Raw genomic sequence first — 19,919 nt, 5'->3', positions numbered from 1 at the left:
ACCCGGTACTCACAGCTTTACTTCTGCCAGTACCTCGTCTCCTACCTTCCAAACTTTACAGAAGCTCTCCTGCGAACCTTGCAGAACTAGCACTCCTGAAAGAAAGGATATTGCGGAGACATGGCTTAGCCACAGCCTGGGGGATGTTTCCAGAATGAGATTTTCACTCTGCAGCAGAGTGTGCGCTGATATGAAACTTCCTGGCAGATTAAAACTGTGTGCCCGACCGAGACTCGAACTCGGGACCTTTGCCTTTCGCGGGCAAGTGCTCTACCAACTGAGCTACCGAAGCACGACTCACACCCGGTACTCACAGCTTTACTTCTGCCAGTACCTCGTCTCCTACCTTCCAAACTTGCCCGCGAAAGGCAAAGATCCCGAGTTCCAGTCTCGGTCGGGCACACAGTTTTAATCTGCCAGGAAGTTAAACATAGGATAGCTTCAGCAAGTGTTATATCAAGTGGTCCTGAATTACACACTGCAGAACAGCAAATGATGCATGCACATCCATAAGGACAACAGAACGTATATAGCCCTTGAATTAAGCAGCAGGCAGTTCCAGCCTGTGGTGTGATTGTCACCCAAGAAGGTGACCCCTCATCACACATTACCAACTGGCAGCACTGCATGTGTGCAGATTGACAGAAGGCAGCATTTCACACTCAAGCTCAAAGGTGAGAGGAATTCTCAATTGTTGTGGAAGTAAGTCAGAAAGGTGACACACCAGAGCAGGCTGGCACAATGAATGAAATGCATGTGACAATAGTAAACAATGAGGGCTGTGACTTCGCACATGGCAGGGCAAAAGACAGTTAGTACCATACAGGTAAATTGGATCTTGTTAATGGAGCTGAGCAGTTGTAACCAAAAGTTACAAAACAAAAAACAGCTACCTTTGACAGGACAGACAGTAGTGGGCAGTCACTTGAGGATAGTGGTTATGTGCACAGTCTATCTGGAAGTGGCCAAACCCCTGTACAGAGCATAGGGAGAAATACAGCCTTTGAAGAGGATGTAAATGAGTTCATGAAACTGATGGGGTCTCAAGTAATTGGGATAAAGTGCAATAATGAATATGTGTAAGGATGGAGCTTGTGGCATTTAGATCTGAGATCAAAGAAGGAATGAGAACATTTAAGAATGAATACAAACAACATGTTAGCCAAACTGGAACTTAGTGTTTGTGCAAATAGAATCAGTTACTAATGTTTTCAAGACATGGTAGAAACACTGCTAAATTAATGTACACATAAGAGAGCCAAAATGGAAACTTACAAACAAATATAGAGCCTGTGAGAAAAATTATAAATCTGCACATGAAGAGGACAAGGCCTACAGGCATAAAAGCAGTAAAAATATTATATTGAAGTATGGTGAACTGATTATTGGAGAGAATGAGTGAAGTATCATACATAATGACACCCTCAGAAAACAGGCAGATGCTAATGGAGCCATGTATGTAGAATGTGAAACTTATTTAACAAAATATGTAGGATATCTGTTATCAATCCAGGGAAACATAACAGAAAACTCTGACGGTTTTTTGTGTGTGGAGAAAATATTGCCCACACAGTGAGTTGTTTTGTCAGAATTTGGGTGAATTAGATTAAACAGTTAGATAGAAAAAAAAAAAAAAAAAAAAAAAAAATTATTTTTGGTTCAAAGAATATGTTACCTGTGAGAGTAAAGGAACTCCTGGTGTCACATAACTACCCAGGGCACTAGCTGCCAGCCACCATACCCTCCACTTGTCTCTCAGTTTCAACCTCCAAGCATACAATATAGCTGTGCAGCTGAGTGTATACCTTTTCTGTATTAATTATCTCTGAAGAAAGATATCAGCTGAAACCTTAGCAATGTTTTCAGTCTTGTTTCTGTGCCTATAAACTAACCAATATCCCAACTGTACGGTGAATTGTTACTTTACTTCCTCCATTATTTTTATTCCATCAAAGACTTTCTGAGATCATATGAATAACACTATTTAATGAACAAAATACTTGTGTCTGTAATATAAAAAATAAATTTTGTAATGTAATGTAATAGCCCTGAATCAAATGTTGGAATATGCAACACTCAGATTTAATGTACTGCTCAATACACAGCTTTACTTGATACATCATACCAAATATTTTACTTCCTTATTGTAATGAAGAATTGTTCATTATATAACAACAAAATTACAAATTTTTATAATCAGTACTAATATGTTTATGAGTTTATAATTAGCTAAAATAAAACTGTAAAACTGAAGGGCATGTTAAGTTGATTTTTAGTGCAGTTATTTTCACACAAATTTATAATTTTAAAATTTCCATAATATCATCTTCACAGAAATAACGAGACTGTTTAGTTATGTATAAGGTAAAGTATGCAGTAGCTTATTGAACTAAAAAAATGTAATTCTTGGGCGAGAAGATGGGTAAATGTTAGTAACAGAAAATTGGATTTTTCAGAACTGATTGTTTACAATTAATATTTTAATTTTTTTAATGAAAAATAAGTATGTGTGGGTATGTAAATTATTCATCATAACTTTACAAAATAATATGTTCTAATAATGATTTTGGCATCGTGGACTGTTCCATTTTTTGTACAGACCAGTGGACCTACCAACTTAAAACTTTATCCACCCTCTCTTCTCTTCTGCCAGATGACGGAATACAGTCTGGTAAGTGAAACATTTTTTAAAATGCTGCTCTATTCTTATGACTGACTGGATGAGGGACCATGCAGAGAGTAGCAACATATAGATATTTAGGCATCATGTTAGATGAAAAGCAAAACTTCATAGCACACATTAAAAACCAGCAGAAAAACTTTCATGTTGGAGCACAAAAAAGACAAAGATGTTCCTCTTTAAAATGCTCTGACAAAAAAGTGGGGAACCAGCTGTCTCAATCCTCATTCTATCTTCCTCAACAAAAATTCTGGAATGAGAACATATTTGCACTACTAACACAGACCATTCTAAATTCTTTTACCCTGTCTCTCTTTTCAGTTAAGTGTTCATACTCAGCTTCTCCCTCTCACTGTCACTGTCCACATGTGCCTCTCTCCCACTATCTCTTTCTCCAGCCATTGTTTTATAGCACATCCCCCTGCCACTATCTCTTCTCTCACTTACACTGTCTCCTTTTACTTCTGTTTCTCACTGCCACTGTCTCCACCGTAGCTCGGCAGCTCAAAAATTCTCAGGGGTTCAACTTATTTTTCCCCTATACCAATGTGTTAAAATTTGCCAGGCTGGGAGTGTCCAGCAACCCCCGTCTCCCCTCATCGACCAAGCCTATGTATGGTCTCCACTTACCTGTGGTTTTCATTTCCACTGTCCCCTGTTCACTTCCAGTACTTCTATATCCATCCATCTCTCTTTCTCTTTTACTGCAACTGTCTCTCACTGACCACCAATATCTCCTCTCTCTTTCGCTCCCACTGCGATTGTCTTCAACCATCTCCATTTCTCTTTCACTGGCACTTTCTCTCTCCCACCATCACTGTTTCCTCTCTCTTTCTCTCCCACTGGCACTGTATTCTCTATCTTCCTCCATCACTGTGTGTCTGCTAATCTCTTTCAGCACAAAAAAATCATAAATATATTTGCATGCCAAAATTCTTGGTGAGGAAGGGCAGACTGAGGATTGTGTTGCATCTCGTTACCCAATTTTCTGTCAGAGTCTTCAAAAGAGGAACATATTAGCTTTTTTCTGTTCCAACAGGAGAATTTAGCTGCTGTTTCCCCTTTTTTCCTGCTACAGCGGGGTGTGCTGCTTACATATAATGAATTCTATATATTGGTATATTTCTGATAGTTTGTTTATATACTTCAACACATTTATATACTTTGACACATGTAAACAACAAATAAGTGTTCATAACACAAGGTCAATACAAAATCTTTTTTTTTTTTTTTTTACTTTTTTCTGGGTACTTTTCTCACTGATCGCAATTCATCATAAACATGAAGCTTATGATTTGTATCTTACATGAGTAATAAGGTATTAGAAATATTTTATTGGATTTAGAGGCTCTCCAGTTTTACATAATGTTTGACAGTCTTTTAAGTTATTTTCAGTTGTGTTAAGACCCTTCTTAGCCCATTTTTTGTCACTGTATTACCACTTTGGGCATATTTATATACCGGTAGGCATGAACTGCCCATTTTTCAGAGGCAGCATGTCATATTTTATTGATAAAAAATGCTGACTAAAAATGCAGTTTTGGTGACCTTAGAACCCTTGTGATGACCCTAGGACTCTTGTCATGGGTTCACTATGTCAGTTAAAACTACATTTACACCTCATATTGGATATTACATGCATAAGTACTGTAACTTTGAACCTCTGGATCTGTAACAGATAATGATACTGAAAATAGATTCAACATTCTGCAAAAACATCGACTCAAGAATATGTATAACAATTTTGTTGATTTGCCATGAACAGAAATTGCAGAAGTAGCCATCCCCACAACTGGTACTTTTGGTAACCAAAAATCATGGCTTTTCAGATATCTTGATAATGGATACAGAGTTCTGAAAATGGTGTTTCTAGATGAACGTCTAAAGAACAAACAGTTAAATTTGATCCATTTGCTATGGTCAGTTACTTAGATAATTGCAGAAAATGGAGTAAAAATGGCTAAAAAGTAGTCTTTGCAGTTTTCAGCATAAGTACGGTAACTCTGAACCCCTTGATCTCAATAATACATAATGATATTGAGAAAAGTTTCAAACCTCCCTGAGAATATCACCTTGAGAACATACAGGAAAAATTTTGGTGATCTGCTATGAATAGAAACTACAGAAAACTCCACCATTGCTGGTCCCAAGTCCGGGGCCTCATTTCGCAAGTGATGAGGAAGGAGGAGAGGGAGGAGTAACACCTCGTTAAAAAAGCTGGGTCCATCTGGCTCCGGATGGTAGCACCCTGTAAGGGTCCCTGCCTAGGGTTACTAGGTGAAACCTGGTCAACGGTGTCAAAGACGTAAGAGGAAGTTCAGATTCCCAATGGCGGAGAGAGCAGAAGAACTACCTCCAGCACTCACAATCTTGGTTGTGTTTTTTGTGGCCTTTGGGCCACAACCAAACTAACTTTCATCAGTCATGGAATGTGTGATGTAAACTATTTTACCCCAGGTGTATGATCCACCATATGCCAGTACGTCAGCAGACATTCGGATTCTGCGGAGTCTGCAACATTGCACAAAGACAAGTTGGAGTGTCTTGGGTTGGGTTGTTGTTGGGTCGTTTTTGGGGAAGGAGACCAGACAGCGAGATCATCGATCTCATCGAATTAGGGAAGGATGGGGAAGGAAGTCGGCCGTGCCCTTTCAGAGGAACCATCCTGGCATTTGCCTAGAGTGATTTAGGGAAATCATGGAAAGCCTAAATCAGGATGGCTGGACGCGGGATTGAACCGTCGTCCTCCAGAATGCAAGTCCAGTGTCTACCACTGCGCCACCTCGCTCGGTGGAGTGTCTTGGAATCTCATCCAAATTTCAACATAGGCAATCAACGTACCTAGCAACTTTCAATGCAAACTCACTGTTGACAATTGGAAAACTAAAACATCTAATAGATATGCTAAATAACCACAACATACTCATAACAGCCATTCAAGAAACACCCACAATTCTGGGAATACCAGGGAGGTTTTAGAAAGGGTAGATCATGTTCGGAACAAATACTAAATTTCAAAAGCATCATGGCATACCAAAACTCAAGGGCAAAGACATACGTAATCTTCTTTATTGATTTCAAAAAAGCATATGATTTATTTGATAGAGAATCTCTATTATCAGTCCTGGAAGAAATGGGTTTGGATAAGAAAACAACTAATATTATAAAAGTGATCCCTTACAAATACATTTTCGAAAGTTAAATTTATGGGCGAATTATCAGACCCCTTTGAAAGAAAAGCGGGAGTGCGACAGAGGGATGGGCTCTCACCATTGCTGTTCAATTGTGCGCTTGAGAAAGTAGTCAGAGAATGGAACACAAATATTAAGAGTGGTATAAGACTGGGTTGCAAAAAGAGGAATCTTAAAGTAAATTGCATTGCTTTTGCAGATGATATGGCCCTGCTTGCTGAAACAATGGAATAAGCACAGGAGCAAATCCTTGAACAAAAGAAACAAGCAGCTAAAATAGGTCTTCACATCTCCTTTCAAAAAACTAAGATATTGACAAACTTCAAGCACTCATGTAAATACCTCAAAGTTCATCCAGAAAAAATAAAATTGAATTGGCCTTCCAACTAACAAAAAATACATACAACAAAAAATCCCTTTCATAGGGGTCCAAATTAACACATTACAAGACAGTGATTGAGCCAGAAGCACTGTATGCAGCAGAAACACTAAACATGAATTTCAAAAGCCAAATGGAGAAACTTGAGCTAAAGGAAAGAAAACTTTTAAGAAAAATCATAGGACCAAAATTTCAAGACAATAAGATTATACACAACAAAAATGAAACTCTCTACAAGAAAATTGAAAAACTTTCAGATACTATGCAAAAAAGGAGGATAAATTTTTATGGTCATCTTCTCAGGATGAATTCCAACAGATTAACTTAACAAATCTTTGACTTTTTCCGTAACCGCAAAATGAAACCCAACTGTTTTAAAGAAATGGAGAAAGACCTAGTAGAATTAAAGATTTCAGAAAATTCACTTATTGATCAAACAGCTAAATCAATTACTAAAGATGAAAACATAAGACTCCAAGACAAATCTACACAAAAGTCCAAACCCTGCATCTCAGAAGAAGAGAGGAAAAGAGAATCAGAAAGAATGAAGAAATACGAGGCCCTAAGAAAAGAACAATGTGCAAAGAAATAATTGATCCAGCGTACCCAAAGAGGGTGAAATGAAAGAAGAAGAAGAAGAAGAAGAAGAAGAAGAAGAAGAAAGAAAGTACAGAAGTGACCATCCCCACAATTTGTATATTTTGTATCCAAAAATTATGGTTTTTGGGGGGTTTTCATGGGAAATGTCCAGGAACAAATGGTGCTATTATAAGCTGCCTGAGGTCCACCACAGACCACACCTGATGCAAAAGAACCAACAAATGTGCTCAATTTTCCTGGGCTGGAGGAAGTGCATAATATTTAAATTTTGACACTGTACTGTAGACTATTTACAGTAAGTCGGTTATTCTGATAGGTATACATATGTTTGCTAGGCCAAGGAAATCCTAAAAATTTGACCCTTTATCTTTGCGATCAATAGAACTTCAGTTACGACCCCCTGAAAAATCACATTTTCATGCATGGCTTTTTAGAACATACTGCTACTGTGCATTGTTGTGCATAGACTGATGTCAGCAACAAAGTGTTAGCCATAATCCACAAAAATCTTGAATATTGCTTGTGCATGGACTGATGTCAGCAACAAAGTGTTAGCCATAATCCACAAAAACCGTGAATATTGCTCAAAATAGAATCAAACTCTTGTTACAGCTAATCAGAATGAATCACAACGACATTCTTGCCAGTACTGTGGCATATGGAGCTAGTGTTTGGGCTCAGAGAGAGAGAGAGAGAGAGAGAGAGAGAGAGAGAGAGAGAGAGAGAGAGAGAGAGAGAGAGAGAGAGAGAGTGGTAACACTAGTCCAAGTTGTTAGAATAGGTACAAATAGGGGTGTTGCTATGACTTACAGGGACCTACCATTCAACAATAAAAGATGATCTAATGGTGATTTTACGGATATGGCACACTGACTCTATTATAAGACATAGACAAGCAGTGTTCTGGTTCCAGAGGTGTCTAAGAGAATCTCCAGAACACTGTGGGTGGTTATGCAGATAGCAAATTGAAAATAAGACACAAGTTAATGGCTAAGGGGCAGCTGCTAGGAAGACATGTTTACAATATATTTCTTAACACTGAGGAAAGATAACTGATGGGCAATATCAATCCATTATGCAGGTATGTTCGCTTTATATCTGGTCACAGACCATATCTATCATACCAGAATAGGATAAAAAATGAAACAGTGATGTATGTGGCAATGGAGAGGTTGGGTAGCAAAAGAATATCATCATGGAATGTGCAATGCACAGATTTTTCATAGAAGAAGAAAGTACATGTTGATGGACAAATGCATACACGACATAATCAGGGATAGAATGTGGTGCCATGTTGAATGAGGTATATCAGACAATGTCATCGCGAGTTGCATCTGTCAGGAAGGCATTGAAATTTCAGACGTGGAACCTGGAGGACATCCTAGGGAGAGGAAAGAAGAGAGGAATGGGACAGAAATACAGCTGAAGACCATGAAAATGTAGACAGTCCACATGAGATGAGAGAACACTAACGTGAAAATAACAACAAACACCACCACAGAAGACTACAGTGATGTCATATAAAAGTAGTTACCAATAATTAAACTTAACACCACAAAAAGTCTAGAAGTAGAGTAACTCACTAAATAATTTTTTTAGTTAACAGAAATCTATAGAAGTATGTCAAGGACGCGGATAAACAGAGAGGGTTTCTATGTCTGAAACTCAATGAATCACCCAAGAAACTAACAGATATAACAGTCTCATGTTCATTAGTTGTCTGAAAGATTGTTAGTTGTCTGAAAGATAACTGAAGTTAGCATCATATCAATGATGCAGCACATAGGAGATGAAGAGAACAGAGTGCCCATGGAAAGATGCACTAGGTTTACATGTTTCTTGTGCTGATGCGACGACATCATGCTCACATATGCATTAGCAAATGAAACAATAATGCTGCCTTAAGGAACATGGTACAAAAGTAATTTATAGTTGTAATATTACATTTATAAATTAAATAAAATGGGTAGATCAGATCAGATTGTGAGACAAATTTTGTGTGATTACTCGATTATTAAATATTAAGTATTAGATAGCATTAGAAATTTTTGCACATCAGGGAAGCATAACCACTAGGCAGCAACCTTTAAATATGATGACAAATAAATTGATAGACAAATAAATATATATCAATTCAGAGCAGTTTGCATACATTATAAGATATACTTTAAAATGAAATAGGGTGACTGGAAGAAACTAACTGATATGTTCTAGTGATATTATTATTTTCCTTTTTTTTTTTTTTTTTTTTTTTTTTTTTTATTTTTTTTTTTTTTTTTTTTTATCAGTTTTGTTCTGCACACCTCATTGACAGCAAGTAATTTCTCACTAAACCAGCAACAGCTTTATTGTAAGATATACATAACACTTTAAAAATCAGCAGTCATCACTATGCTTTTGCTTCCATTTAATATTAAGACTCATTCAACACTGAATGGGAATCCTTTGACCAAAAGGTAGCATAAATACCAGAAGCAAGTGTTTGTTCCTCTTGTTGTTTCCATCCTGCAATTTTCATTATTAAATTACTACACAATAAAATATAAGCAATGTATAAGGCTCTTTTAAACAAACAGTATAGATATGTACTGTTGCAAACACCACAGATTCTTATTGCATCTGTGCAGTGTGCATAGAACCCCTTATTAACTATCATTAATGTACATGCTCTAATGCTATCTTACAAAGAGAAAACTGGAAAGAAAAGAAAAAAAAATCAAAAGTTGGAGCATCAAAGGTGTGGCCCAGTCACTAATAACATGTAGTTCCTGTTATATGTAATTGGTATTGCAGACAAATGTATGAGGTATGTTTCTCCTTCTACATTCATTGTAATAACTACTGCCTGTGAAGCCTTTTATAAAATATCAAAATAATTCATGCATTTATGAATATTTGGCATGGAGATAATAACAATGCCAATAGAAATTTGGTGAAAGAAGCACACAGTTCTTCTTTTCGATGTACTGGAGTCTATATGGTACAAGTGTGCTTAAACTTAATGTCCATTACTTCTAAAATGACTCTCAAGCTTACCTTCCAAGCACGTGAAGGTAAACGAAGGTCAGAGGGCTTCATAGTAACAACCTGGCGTGCAACCTGAACAAAAATGGGACGACAGCGCCGACCATGTGTTGCTAAACGCCGCACTGTTACTTGTGGTCCATAGTTACGTCCCTGAACCATTGTGCGCCCAATAGAACGAACAAGTGGTAAAGTGTATACGCATGGTGCAAGAAGAAGCCTCAGTTGTGGAGAGGCAAAAACTTGGAATGATGGTGTCAGCCACTCACAATGCTGTAAAATATTGAGATTTTAAACAAAAGTCATATTTTTTGTACTCTTAACAAGTTTCAAAATGAATATGCTGTGATAAAACAACAAAGTTGAGACTTAACATGGAATATTTAATACTTCCGTAGTTGTTTTGTGTAGCTTACAGTAAACACTGTAATACGCTTTATGATAGCAACTGGGTATACATTCTGTTTAAATCACAAGAAACAGAGAAACTGGTAAGCTCAGATTAAAACATTATTCATGAATTCACATTTCATAGAACTTTGGAAAAATTTTCAAAGAATATGATATCACTGGGTAAAGGAGATCATATCACATGATTCACCTACAGTATTAATCAATCTGTCACAAATGTTGGCGCTATAATTTATGAACTCTTAAGCTTCAAATGGAACAAAAGTAAATTTAAACTAATGATCACACATACTCAAATACTGTGATGTTGATTTATTTAATTTTAATTCATGTAAGCTTAACTTCTAAAAAAATTAGTTCATACACTAGCACTAGTTTGTGGGTCTGATATGTAAACTTCAGTAGTGAAGCATTCTTCGGATAGAGGTTGCAGAGTGAAGTGCACAGTCCTTGAATCGTCTGTTTCAGTAAATGATTTCTCTCATGCTGTTTGTATAAAATTCTGATCATTGGATTGTGAGGTTTGCTACTGTGGTGAGAGGTTCTATCACTTGGCCATTACTAGTTCTGCAGTTGGTAATGGAATCACATCAGGAAACACCACAAATTAATTATCAACTTCTAATAGATAGAATGTGCAACATCTTTTTCTGGAATTAGTGTCACTTGCTTATTGGACTCAGAATACAGCATCAGCACTGAAGCCAAAACATCAGATAACACGTAGTTCTGGCAAAGGCAAGTGGAGACAAGTAGAGAAGGGAAAAGGATGATGCAGGTGCACTGCCAGGATAGAACGTATGTATAGAGCTGGAGTGGGAGCAAGGAGAGGTATAAACAGGTGGAGGACATGGACTACCAAACGTTGAGGCTAGGGGGTTTGGGAAAAAGGCTATGTTGCAGCAAGAGTTCTAACCCGTACAAATCAGAAAAATTAGTGTTGCTGAAAAGAATACAGATGTCATAGGCTGTGAAGCAGTAGTTGAAGTCAAGCATATTGTGCTGAGTGGCATATTGAGCAGCTGGATGGTCTAGCTGTCTCTTGGCCACACTTTGACACTGGCCATTCACACTGAAAGACAGCTTGTTACTGGTCATGCCCATGCAGAACACAGCACAATAGTTAAATCTAGGTCAGTAGACCACATGGCTGCTTTTACAGGTGATCCTGTCTCTGACGAGGTATGACAAGCCTGCGAGAGGACTTACAGGACTGTAGTAGATGGTAGTGGAATGGGGTACAGGATAGGTCTTGCATCTAGGTCCATTGCAGGGATAAGAACTGTGGGAGAAAGGGATTGAGAGCAGGGGAACGATAATAATGGACAAGCATATTGTGTAGGTTGGGTGGGCTGTAGTGTACCACTGTGGGAGGTTTGGGGAGGGTAGTGGGGAGGATGTTTCTCATTTCAGGACATGAAAAGAGGTAGTCAAAACCCTGGCAGAGAATGAGATTCAGTTGCTCCAGTTCCAGGTGGTACTGAGTCACAAAAGGAGTGCTCCTTTGCAGTTGAATTTGGGTGTGTGGGGGATGGTAGGTGAATGATGGGACAGTAGATGGTATATCCATTTCTAGACAAGGTGAAGGGGAGGAGGGGGTAATTGTGGACAGTGACAGGCTTAGTGAGATGACTCTTGGCAAATTTAGAGAGGAACTGCTCATCATTACAGATAAAATGACGACAGGTGGCTAGGCTGTATGGAAGGGACTTTTGGTGTGGAATGCATGGCAGCTGTCAAACTGGAGGAATTGTTGGTGGTTGGTAAGTTTGATATAGATAGAGTTACTGATGTAGCCATCCATGAGGTGGAGGTCAACATTTAGGACAGTGGCTTGTTGGGCTGAGCAGGACCAGGTGAAGTGAATGGGGGCACTGTGTTGAGATTCTGGATGAATGTGGATAACATGTCCCCACTCTCCGTCCAGACCATGAAGATGTTGTCAAAGATTCTGAACCCGGTGAGTGGATGGGATTCGAAGTTGTTAAGAAGGATTCCTCTAGATAGTCGCTGAATAGGTTAGAACAGGACAGGGCTGTGTGGTTGCCCAATGCTGTACCATAGTTTGTTTGTAAGCGATGCCTTCAAAGAAGAGGTACTTGTGGGTGAAGATATTTATTGTCATAGTGATCAAGAATAGCAAATCCATGGGCATTGAGGGTGTTAGTGTAGAGGGAGGTGGCTTCGACAGTAAGAAGCAGTGTGTTGAGTTAGGGTAGGATGTGGATAATAGGCTGAAGATATTGGTCTCCTCTGTGGGCATGCAGTAACCAACTGCAATGGAGTGTCTGGGTGGTTTAGCTTTTGTATTTGATGAAGCTTGTATAAGGAGGGGTGACAACGGCCTTGCCGTAGTGGATACACTGGTTCCTGTCGTATCACCGAAGTTGAGCGCTGTCGGGCAGGGCTGGCACTTGGATGGGTGACAAACGAGGCCGCCACATGCTGTTGCCATTTTTTGGGGTGCACTTAGCCTCATAATGCCAATTGAGGAGCTACTTGACTGAATAGTAGCGGCTCTGGTCAAAGAAAAACATTATAGCAACCAGGAGAGCGATGTGCTGACTACACGCCACTCCTATCCGCATCCGCATCTGAGGATGACTCGGCGGTTGGATGGTCCCGATGGGCCACTTGTGGTCTGAAGATGGAGTGCATAAAATAAGGTGGACTGAGGAGGAGAAGGAGGTGGAAAATAGACTCTGGGGAGAAGTTTTGGGCATGCCTTCAGATTTGGAAAGCAGCTAGAGATCCTGCTAGACTTCTGGAATGGAGTCATTGTGGCAGGATGTGTAGATGGACATATCAGACAGCTGGTAGAATCCCTTCACTGGATCATCCCTGTGCTTCATTAACACAGTGGTGGAACCTTTTTGGTACCTGGGGTTACAAGGTTAGGATCAGTTTTTAAGTGGTGGATTTGAGGAATGAGGGTGACGCAAGGTTTGAGGTTAGGAAATTCTGTAAGGTTATCAGGGGATGAATTTGGCGCAACTGTGCTTGAAGAGTAAACTGAGCAAGGTTGGGTTCAATGTTGGTTCCAGTTGAATCTGATTGATAGGGTTAGTAGCGAATAAATGTTTCACTGTAAGGTCTGGGCAAAGGAGAAAAGGTCCTTAACAAGCCCAGTATGATTAACATTCCAGAATTTCCTAACCACAAAATTTAATCCCTCAACATGGACACTAACCTCATATCTGCAGAAAAAACTGCAATCAACCACCTGAAAATTACCCCAACCTTATAATTTTACCTGCCAACAACAGCTCCACCACTGCACTTATGAACCACAGGGACTACCCAGTCGAGGGACCCCACGAGCTGTCATACACATCCATTTACAACCCTCATCACAGCAACTCCATTCCAGAAATCCAGCAGAATCTCCAGTCTGTCTTCAAATCCCTAAGTCTACCCCAGAATCTCTCCCCAAAGTCTAGACAAATCCCTACGACCATCCCAGAACCTCTCCCCAAAGTCTATCTCCACACACAAATCCAAGGTTGCCTCATTGTGGCTGGTTACTGTGCCCCCAGAGAAGGAATCTCTGCCCTTGTGGGCCAACACCTTTTATCCATGTCTGACCTCCTATATACAAGACCTCAACCATTTCCTCCACCAGATCTCCACAGTTCCTGTTCCTTGCCATCCAATACCTCACTCCTCACTGGGTTTGCCTCCTCTGTTTTCACTAACATCATCTATGATCATGGCCTAGCTGCTAATGAACATTACCTGTCTCAATGCCCAACTGACTTTTCCTGGTCACCATGATCTACTCGCCCACAATTACTACTACTTTGATGATATCACTAACAAACAAATCGATGGTACAACAAAGGGCACCCAGATGGCACCATTCTATGCCAACCTATTCACAGCTCATCTAGAGAAACCAGTCCTGACCCAGAATCCCAGACCCATCATCTGGTTTATATTCACTGATGACATCTTATTGACCTGGACTGAGGGTGAAGGCAACCTATCCACATTGCTCCAGAATTTAAAATCTGAGTATTCTCCTCAGTCCAACCAGCCACTTCTCTCTTCAGATTTCCCAAGGATAATCTTACTAAGGACTTCGCAGACCGGAAATTACACTATCCATTTTATACAGATACAAATCTCCTATGACTTGTCTCCCCTGTTACCTACTATGCCCCCACATACACACTGTTCAGTCACAAAAGGGCACTCCACTCACGACTCTGTACCACCCAGAACTGGAGCAACTGAATCACTTTCTCCGCCAGGGTTGCAACTACCTCTCATTGGGTCCTGAAGTGAGAAAAATCCTTCCCTTTATTTTCCTATCACATTTAAATGGTATTACGCCAACCAGACATATACACAATATACCTGAATATCACTATTCCACCATGCTCCCAGCCCCTTACCCTGTGCCTCATATGCATAGACTTGTACACAAAACCTGTTCCATACGAGGGCTGTTCAAAAAGTAAGGTGACTTTTCAAATTGCGCGGGCAACGTACATTTGATTATCGATCTTTTTTTTTTTTTGTTATGTTGGTACACATGACACATGTCCCAAACATATGTTCACAGTTTCAAGTGTACAGCATATTTCGCTTGTTTTTGACAGATAGAAAGCTTTGACATGCTTTAATGTGCTCTGCGATTTTCGATTATTATGAAAAATGGAGCAAAGAATTTGCATCAAATTTTGTGTGAAAAATGGAATCAAGAACTCTCAAACACTTGCAATGTCGACAGTGGCATACAATGAGTCTTCTCTTAGTTTAAAAAATGTTTACAATTGGGAATAAGCTCTTCCAAGATGGTCGAGAAGATGCCAATGACAAACCTCACTCTGGTTGCCCCAGCACATCAACAACAGATGATAACGTCCAAGCTGTGAAGAAAATTGTTTTGGAAAATCATCAAATTACCGTAAGAGAAGTTTCATTATGAATTTTTATTTCAAAGTCGTATGGTCAGTAAGGAGTATTACCTTGGCATTATGTGTCGTTTGGAAGAAGCAATACTCAAAAAATGTCCAGAATTGTGGAAAAACAATTTATGGCTTTTGCATCACGACAACACTTCTGCTCACTCATCATTGCTTGTGAGATATTTTTTGGGCAAAAACAACATGACAATTATGCCTCAGCCACCATATTCACTGGATTTGGTCCCCTGCGACTTTTTCCTGTTACCAAAACTGAAGAGACCTACAAAAAGATGATTTTCAACAATTGAAGAAATAGAAACTGCATCGCTGGAAGTACTCAAGGCTGTACCAAAAAGCGCTTATGATAAGTGCTTCGAGGATTGGAAGAAGCGTTGGCACATGTATATTGTACCTGAGGAGGATTACTTTAAAAGGTACAACATGAATATTGATGAATAACTAAATATTTTTGTATGAAAATAAAAAGTCACCTTACTTTTTGAACACACCTCATACATCCTTTCCCTACCACCTACTCCAGCCCTATCACAAGCATCTTCAAAATCACCAAAGGCAAGGCCACCTGAGAAAGAAGCCATGTGATCTACCAACTTTGCTGCAACCTCTATGCTGTATTGCACATTGCCATGACCACTAACAGGCAGGAATGGCCACTGCCAAACTGTCGCCAAGAGACAGTTGGATCACCCACTTGCTAAGCATGCATCCAACACGTCGTGCTGAGCTTCAACTACTGTTTCACAGCCTGTGTGGTCCGGATTCTTCCCACCACCTCCAACTTTTCTGACTAGTGCAGTTGGGAAATCTCCTCACAACATATCCTTTGTTCTTCCGATCTCTGGCCTCAGCCTTTGCTAGATGCTGTTCTCCACCAACCTATCCCCTTCCATGCATCCCCTCCAGTTCTATACACATGTGACCAGAATATTATGGAGATGACGTGGGGGGGGGGGGGGGCATGAGAAGCTAGTCTAAGTGTGATGGGCAAAATATCATACAGAATGGACCTCATTTCAGGGCATGATTTTAGGAAGTCATAGCCTTACCAAAGTAACTGATTAATACATTCAAGACCAGAATAATACTGAGTGACAAAATGCATACTCTTAAGTTTTTTTGGAGGCATAAGCAATGCAAGGATTGGATGTAATGGTTTGGGAAATCTGCTTTTGAACTATTCTGGTGGAGTAATACATCCAATGAAGTCTGAGATGAGAATGGTGGTGTATTGCGGTAAAGAGTCTGCATCTGAACAAAATGTTTGCCTCAAATGCCAAGGCTTTATGGAAGGGGACATTTGATATTCCCAATGTAAATGGTCTGTCTGCTGCTGAACATTACTCAACCAGCACCCACCTGATTCCAAAGCAACGACTTCCTTCCTGCTCACTTTAATCAAGTTTGTACTTACAAATGACTACTTTACCTTTGTAGGGTCGAGATACAAATAGATCAGGGGCATGGCCATGGGCACCAGTATGGCTCCTTCTTATGTCAACTTTATCATGGGTTGTTTGGAGAAGGATTTCCTGTGATCCAGTAAACTTCAGCTCCTGGTCTGCTTCACATACATTGATGATGTCTGTGCCATACAGACACATGGTGAGGCTGACCTGTTAGAATTTTTGGAATCTCTAAATACATCCTCCAAATTAAATTTTACATGGTCCTATTCTAAATCCCATGCCACTTTCCTAGACATTGGACTCATCCTCACTGAGATTCAGCAAATATTTCTTTCTCACATTAAGACCACTATCAGTCAACAGTACTAAGATTCTGATAATTGCCATCCTTTTCTTGTCAAACATTCCCTTCCATACAGCTTTGGTATTCAAGGCAAACATATTTGTTCAGATGCAGACTCTTTGGAGCAATAGATTACCATTATCACCTCAGCCTTCACAACATAATTACCCCACTAGCCTAGTTCAAAAGCAGATTTCCCAGGCCATCACATCCAACCATTGTACTGCTTATCCCTCCAGAAAACAACTTAGGAGTACACCTCTTCTCACTCAGTACTATCTTGGTCTTGACTGTATTAATCAGTTACTTTGACAAGGCTATGACTTCCAACACTAACCTATGGCTCCTTCCTGGGGACCATCCCTGCTGTATGGCTTGTCCCATGGACCCTCTTACCACCAACTATTCCAGCCCTGTACCTGGCAAAAGATGTACTATTAAAGGGGCAGGCACCTGTGAAATGTCGCAAGTCGTGTACCAACAGTTATGTAAACGCAGCACCATCTTTTACATTGGTATGACTACACCAAATTGTGATTTAGGAGGAATGGGCATAGGCAGAGGGTGTATACCAGTAACACACAATATTCTGTTGCAGAGCATGCTCTACAACATAACAGTTGTGACCTCAGTGCCTGTTTCACCCCATGTTTCAATATGTCCGTGGTACTCACCACCCACCTGGCCATAATTTACGTTACTTTCTTCAGTTTCAGCATTTCTTTCCAGTAACTATTCCTTTTCTTTGCTACCTTTTAGTTTTCTTTATTTTTTATTTTCTGAACTGTCTAACTTTTCCCCACACCTGCCTATCACATATAATGCACTTAACTTTCTGTTCTTATTAAATCTTGCACGATGTTTTATCAGTAATCTTTGTCTTGCTTATTACCCTATCTTCCACCTTCAAGCTCTCAAGTTTTCAAATTTCATCTGGTAAGTCTCCCCAGACCTGGGGTTCTGGCAGACGTTTTTGTAACTCTCCCCTTTTCCTAACCCTTGCCAGTCCTTTTCCTTCATTCATCTTCCTCCCCTTTGAACCATCTGCCAGAGGAAGCAATCACTGGCTCCAGAAGTTTGCACATTTCTTTACCTTCTACATGTATTTTCTCCTGCCACCACTTGGTGAGTAGATTTTTTATTAATCAACATATTGTACAGGGTGGCTATAATTCAACTTTTGTACTTAAAGAGGGCCCTCATGCAAAAGGAATGATCATAGGACACGAAACTTTGTAGAAACACTTGTAAGGACATGCAGAAGTGAACTAATGAATATACCATAAAAAGAAACACATTTTAATTTCCACATGAGAGGCTAGCATCTGTTAATTGCTGTGCCATGTTTACATTTTGGTTTACAAATGCTGCTAAGTGTGATGACTATCTGCATCCACAGCAGCCTGGTAGTTTGTATGGATACCTATTCACAACTTATTGTTCGCAGCACTTTTCAAATGATGGACTATGGAACGTTCAGCTGTCGTGATGCAGCATTGCTTGAAGATCACACATTGCATACAGCATTCCCAGCCATGGAAACAGAACTTCTTTGCCAATTTGTGACATAACTGGCCATCAGCCTCTCTTAGGAGCAATTCCCAAATTGTCAGTTAATTCAAACTTCTGAATCATGCTCTTCAACCCCAATGTGGAAGGAGGACCTCTCTGTTTTCCTCTAATGCCTCTACACTCTCAAAGAGCAGCAGCACTATTGCTGTTACTTTGATAAAACAGATTTATGGGTATAGGCCTGCTCATCTTGTCCAGACCATGTTGACTCGCTGCAACTATAATGCTCACTGTTGCTTGTGTTTCTACCCTAAGTTGCCATTCCAGTACTGGAGCCTAACGGCAAGTCATGACACTAACACTACCAACAATGCAAAGCCTGAAACATATACTCTAAACATCATTCCTCTAACGTTTGGTACCCATACAGTAAACAGTTTTTCATCTACACTGGCTCAAGGAGCAAAAGTTTCATTATAACAGTATTGATACAACTCTGTGAGAATTTTTTACGAGGACTACTGGCAGTGTCACCTGATGATGATCACTGAACAAAACTGTTCACGATATAATAAATGTACCTCAACACAGCTGTGGTGGTTCTTATGAACATTTACAAGTGGATCATTATCCGAATTTTCTAACCTTCAATTTCCAGTTGATGCCAAAGATATTTGGATGCCCTCATATTCAGATGCCTTCCATGAAAAGAAAAGGCATAAAGGTCTATTAGGCAAATCTTGGGTGATTTCCAGAGTTACCATGCAGCAATTTCAAGAAAAGCACAGGAGAGCCTAACTGTGAAAGTGTTACATTATGTTCGAATAGACTCTTAATGTTAACAAAAAGTAGGTTCCTTCCAGCCACAATGGGCAAAAAACACTATGATTTGCTGTGATAATATTGAAGCTTAGTGTGAAAATAATGGAGTAATATCAATACGAAAGGAAGAATCACAAATCGGGAAAATGAGAGGACATTTGGAAAGAAATCAAAGACCCTAAAGTGCAAAAATTCCCTTACTAATGTGTACAATATATTACTGATGGAATGAAGACATGGAGATGTACTCCTAGGTATAGGATAGAGGTACAGATTAAAAGCACAGACAGGTGATGAAGAGTAGTTTTTCTTTTCTTTTTCCGTTTTTTAGTGGGGGGGGGGGGGGGGGGGGGTTGTCAGGAATGAAGACAATTAAAAAAGTAGAAAGGAAATAGGGAAATTAAATAAATAAGCAATATATATCAAATAAAATGAAATGGTGGTGATGAAGAAATGGAGGCCTGTGTTAAGGTGATTAAAATCCAGGAGGATATCAGAATGCAAAGATGTGCCGGAGACCAATTTCCTACCTCTGGGGTTCAGGGGAACTAATATCAAATGGGAGGGTCAAAATAACCCATGTAGTATAGAGCTGGCTCTCAGATCCCTTGAGTCAT

The 19,919-nt window shown here is 39.7% G+C and overlaps 1 protein-coding gene across 1 annotated transcript in view; it reads right to left on the bottom strand.

Annotated features, from left to right (window-relative positions):
• LOC126413339 (probable E3 ubiquitin-protein ligase HERC1) overlaps nt 1-19,919 on the bottom strand; it is a 722,413-nt gene that overhangs the window by 72,710 nt on the left and 629,784 nt on the right. The window contains exon 66 of the mRNA XM_050083249.1: nt 9,887-10,147. Within this exon, the coding sequence (XP_049939206.1) occupies nt 9,887-10,147 (261 nt within the window). The remainder of the gene's footprint in view (nt 1-9,886; nt 10,148-19,919) is intronic.

Source organism: Schistocerca serialis, chromosome 7, assembly GCF_023864345.2.
Source record: "Schistocerca serialis cubense isolate TAMUIC-IGC-003099 chromosome 7, iqSchSeri2.2, whole genome shotgun sequence".
NCBI classification, from domain to species: domain Eukaryota; kingdom Metazoa; phylum Arthropoda; class Insecta; order Orthoptera; family Acrididae; genus Schistocerca; species Schistocerca serialis.
Note: the sequence above shows the minus strand (reverse complement) of the source record. Positions and strands in the feature narration are given on the sequence as shown.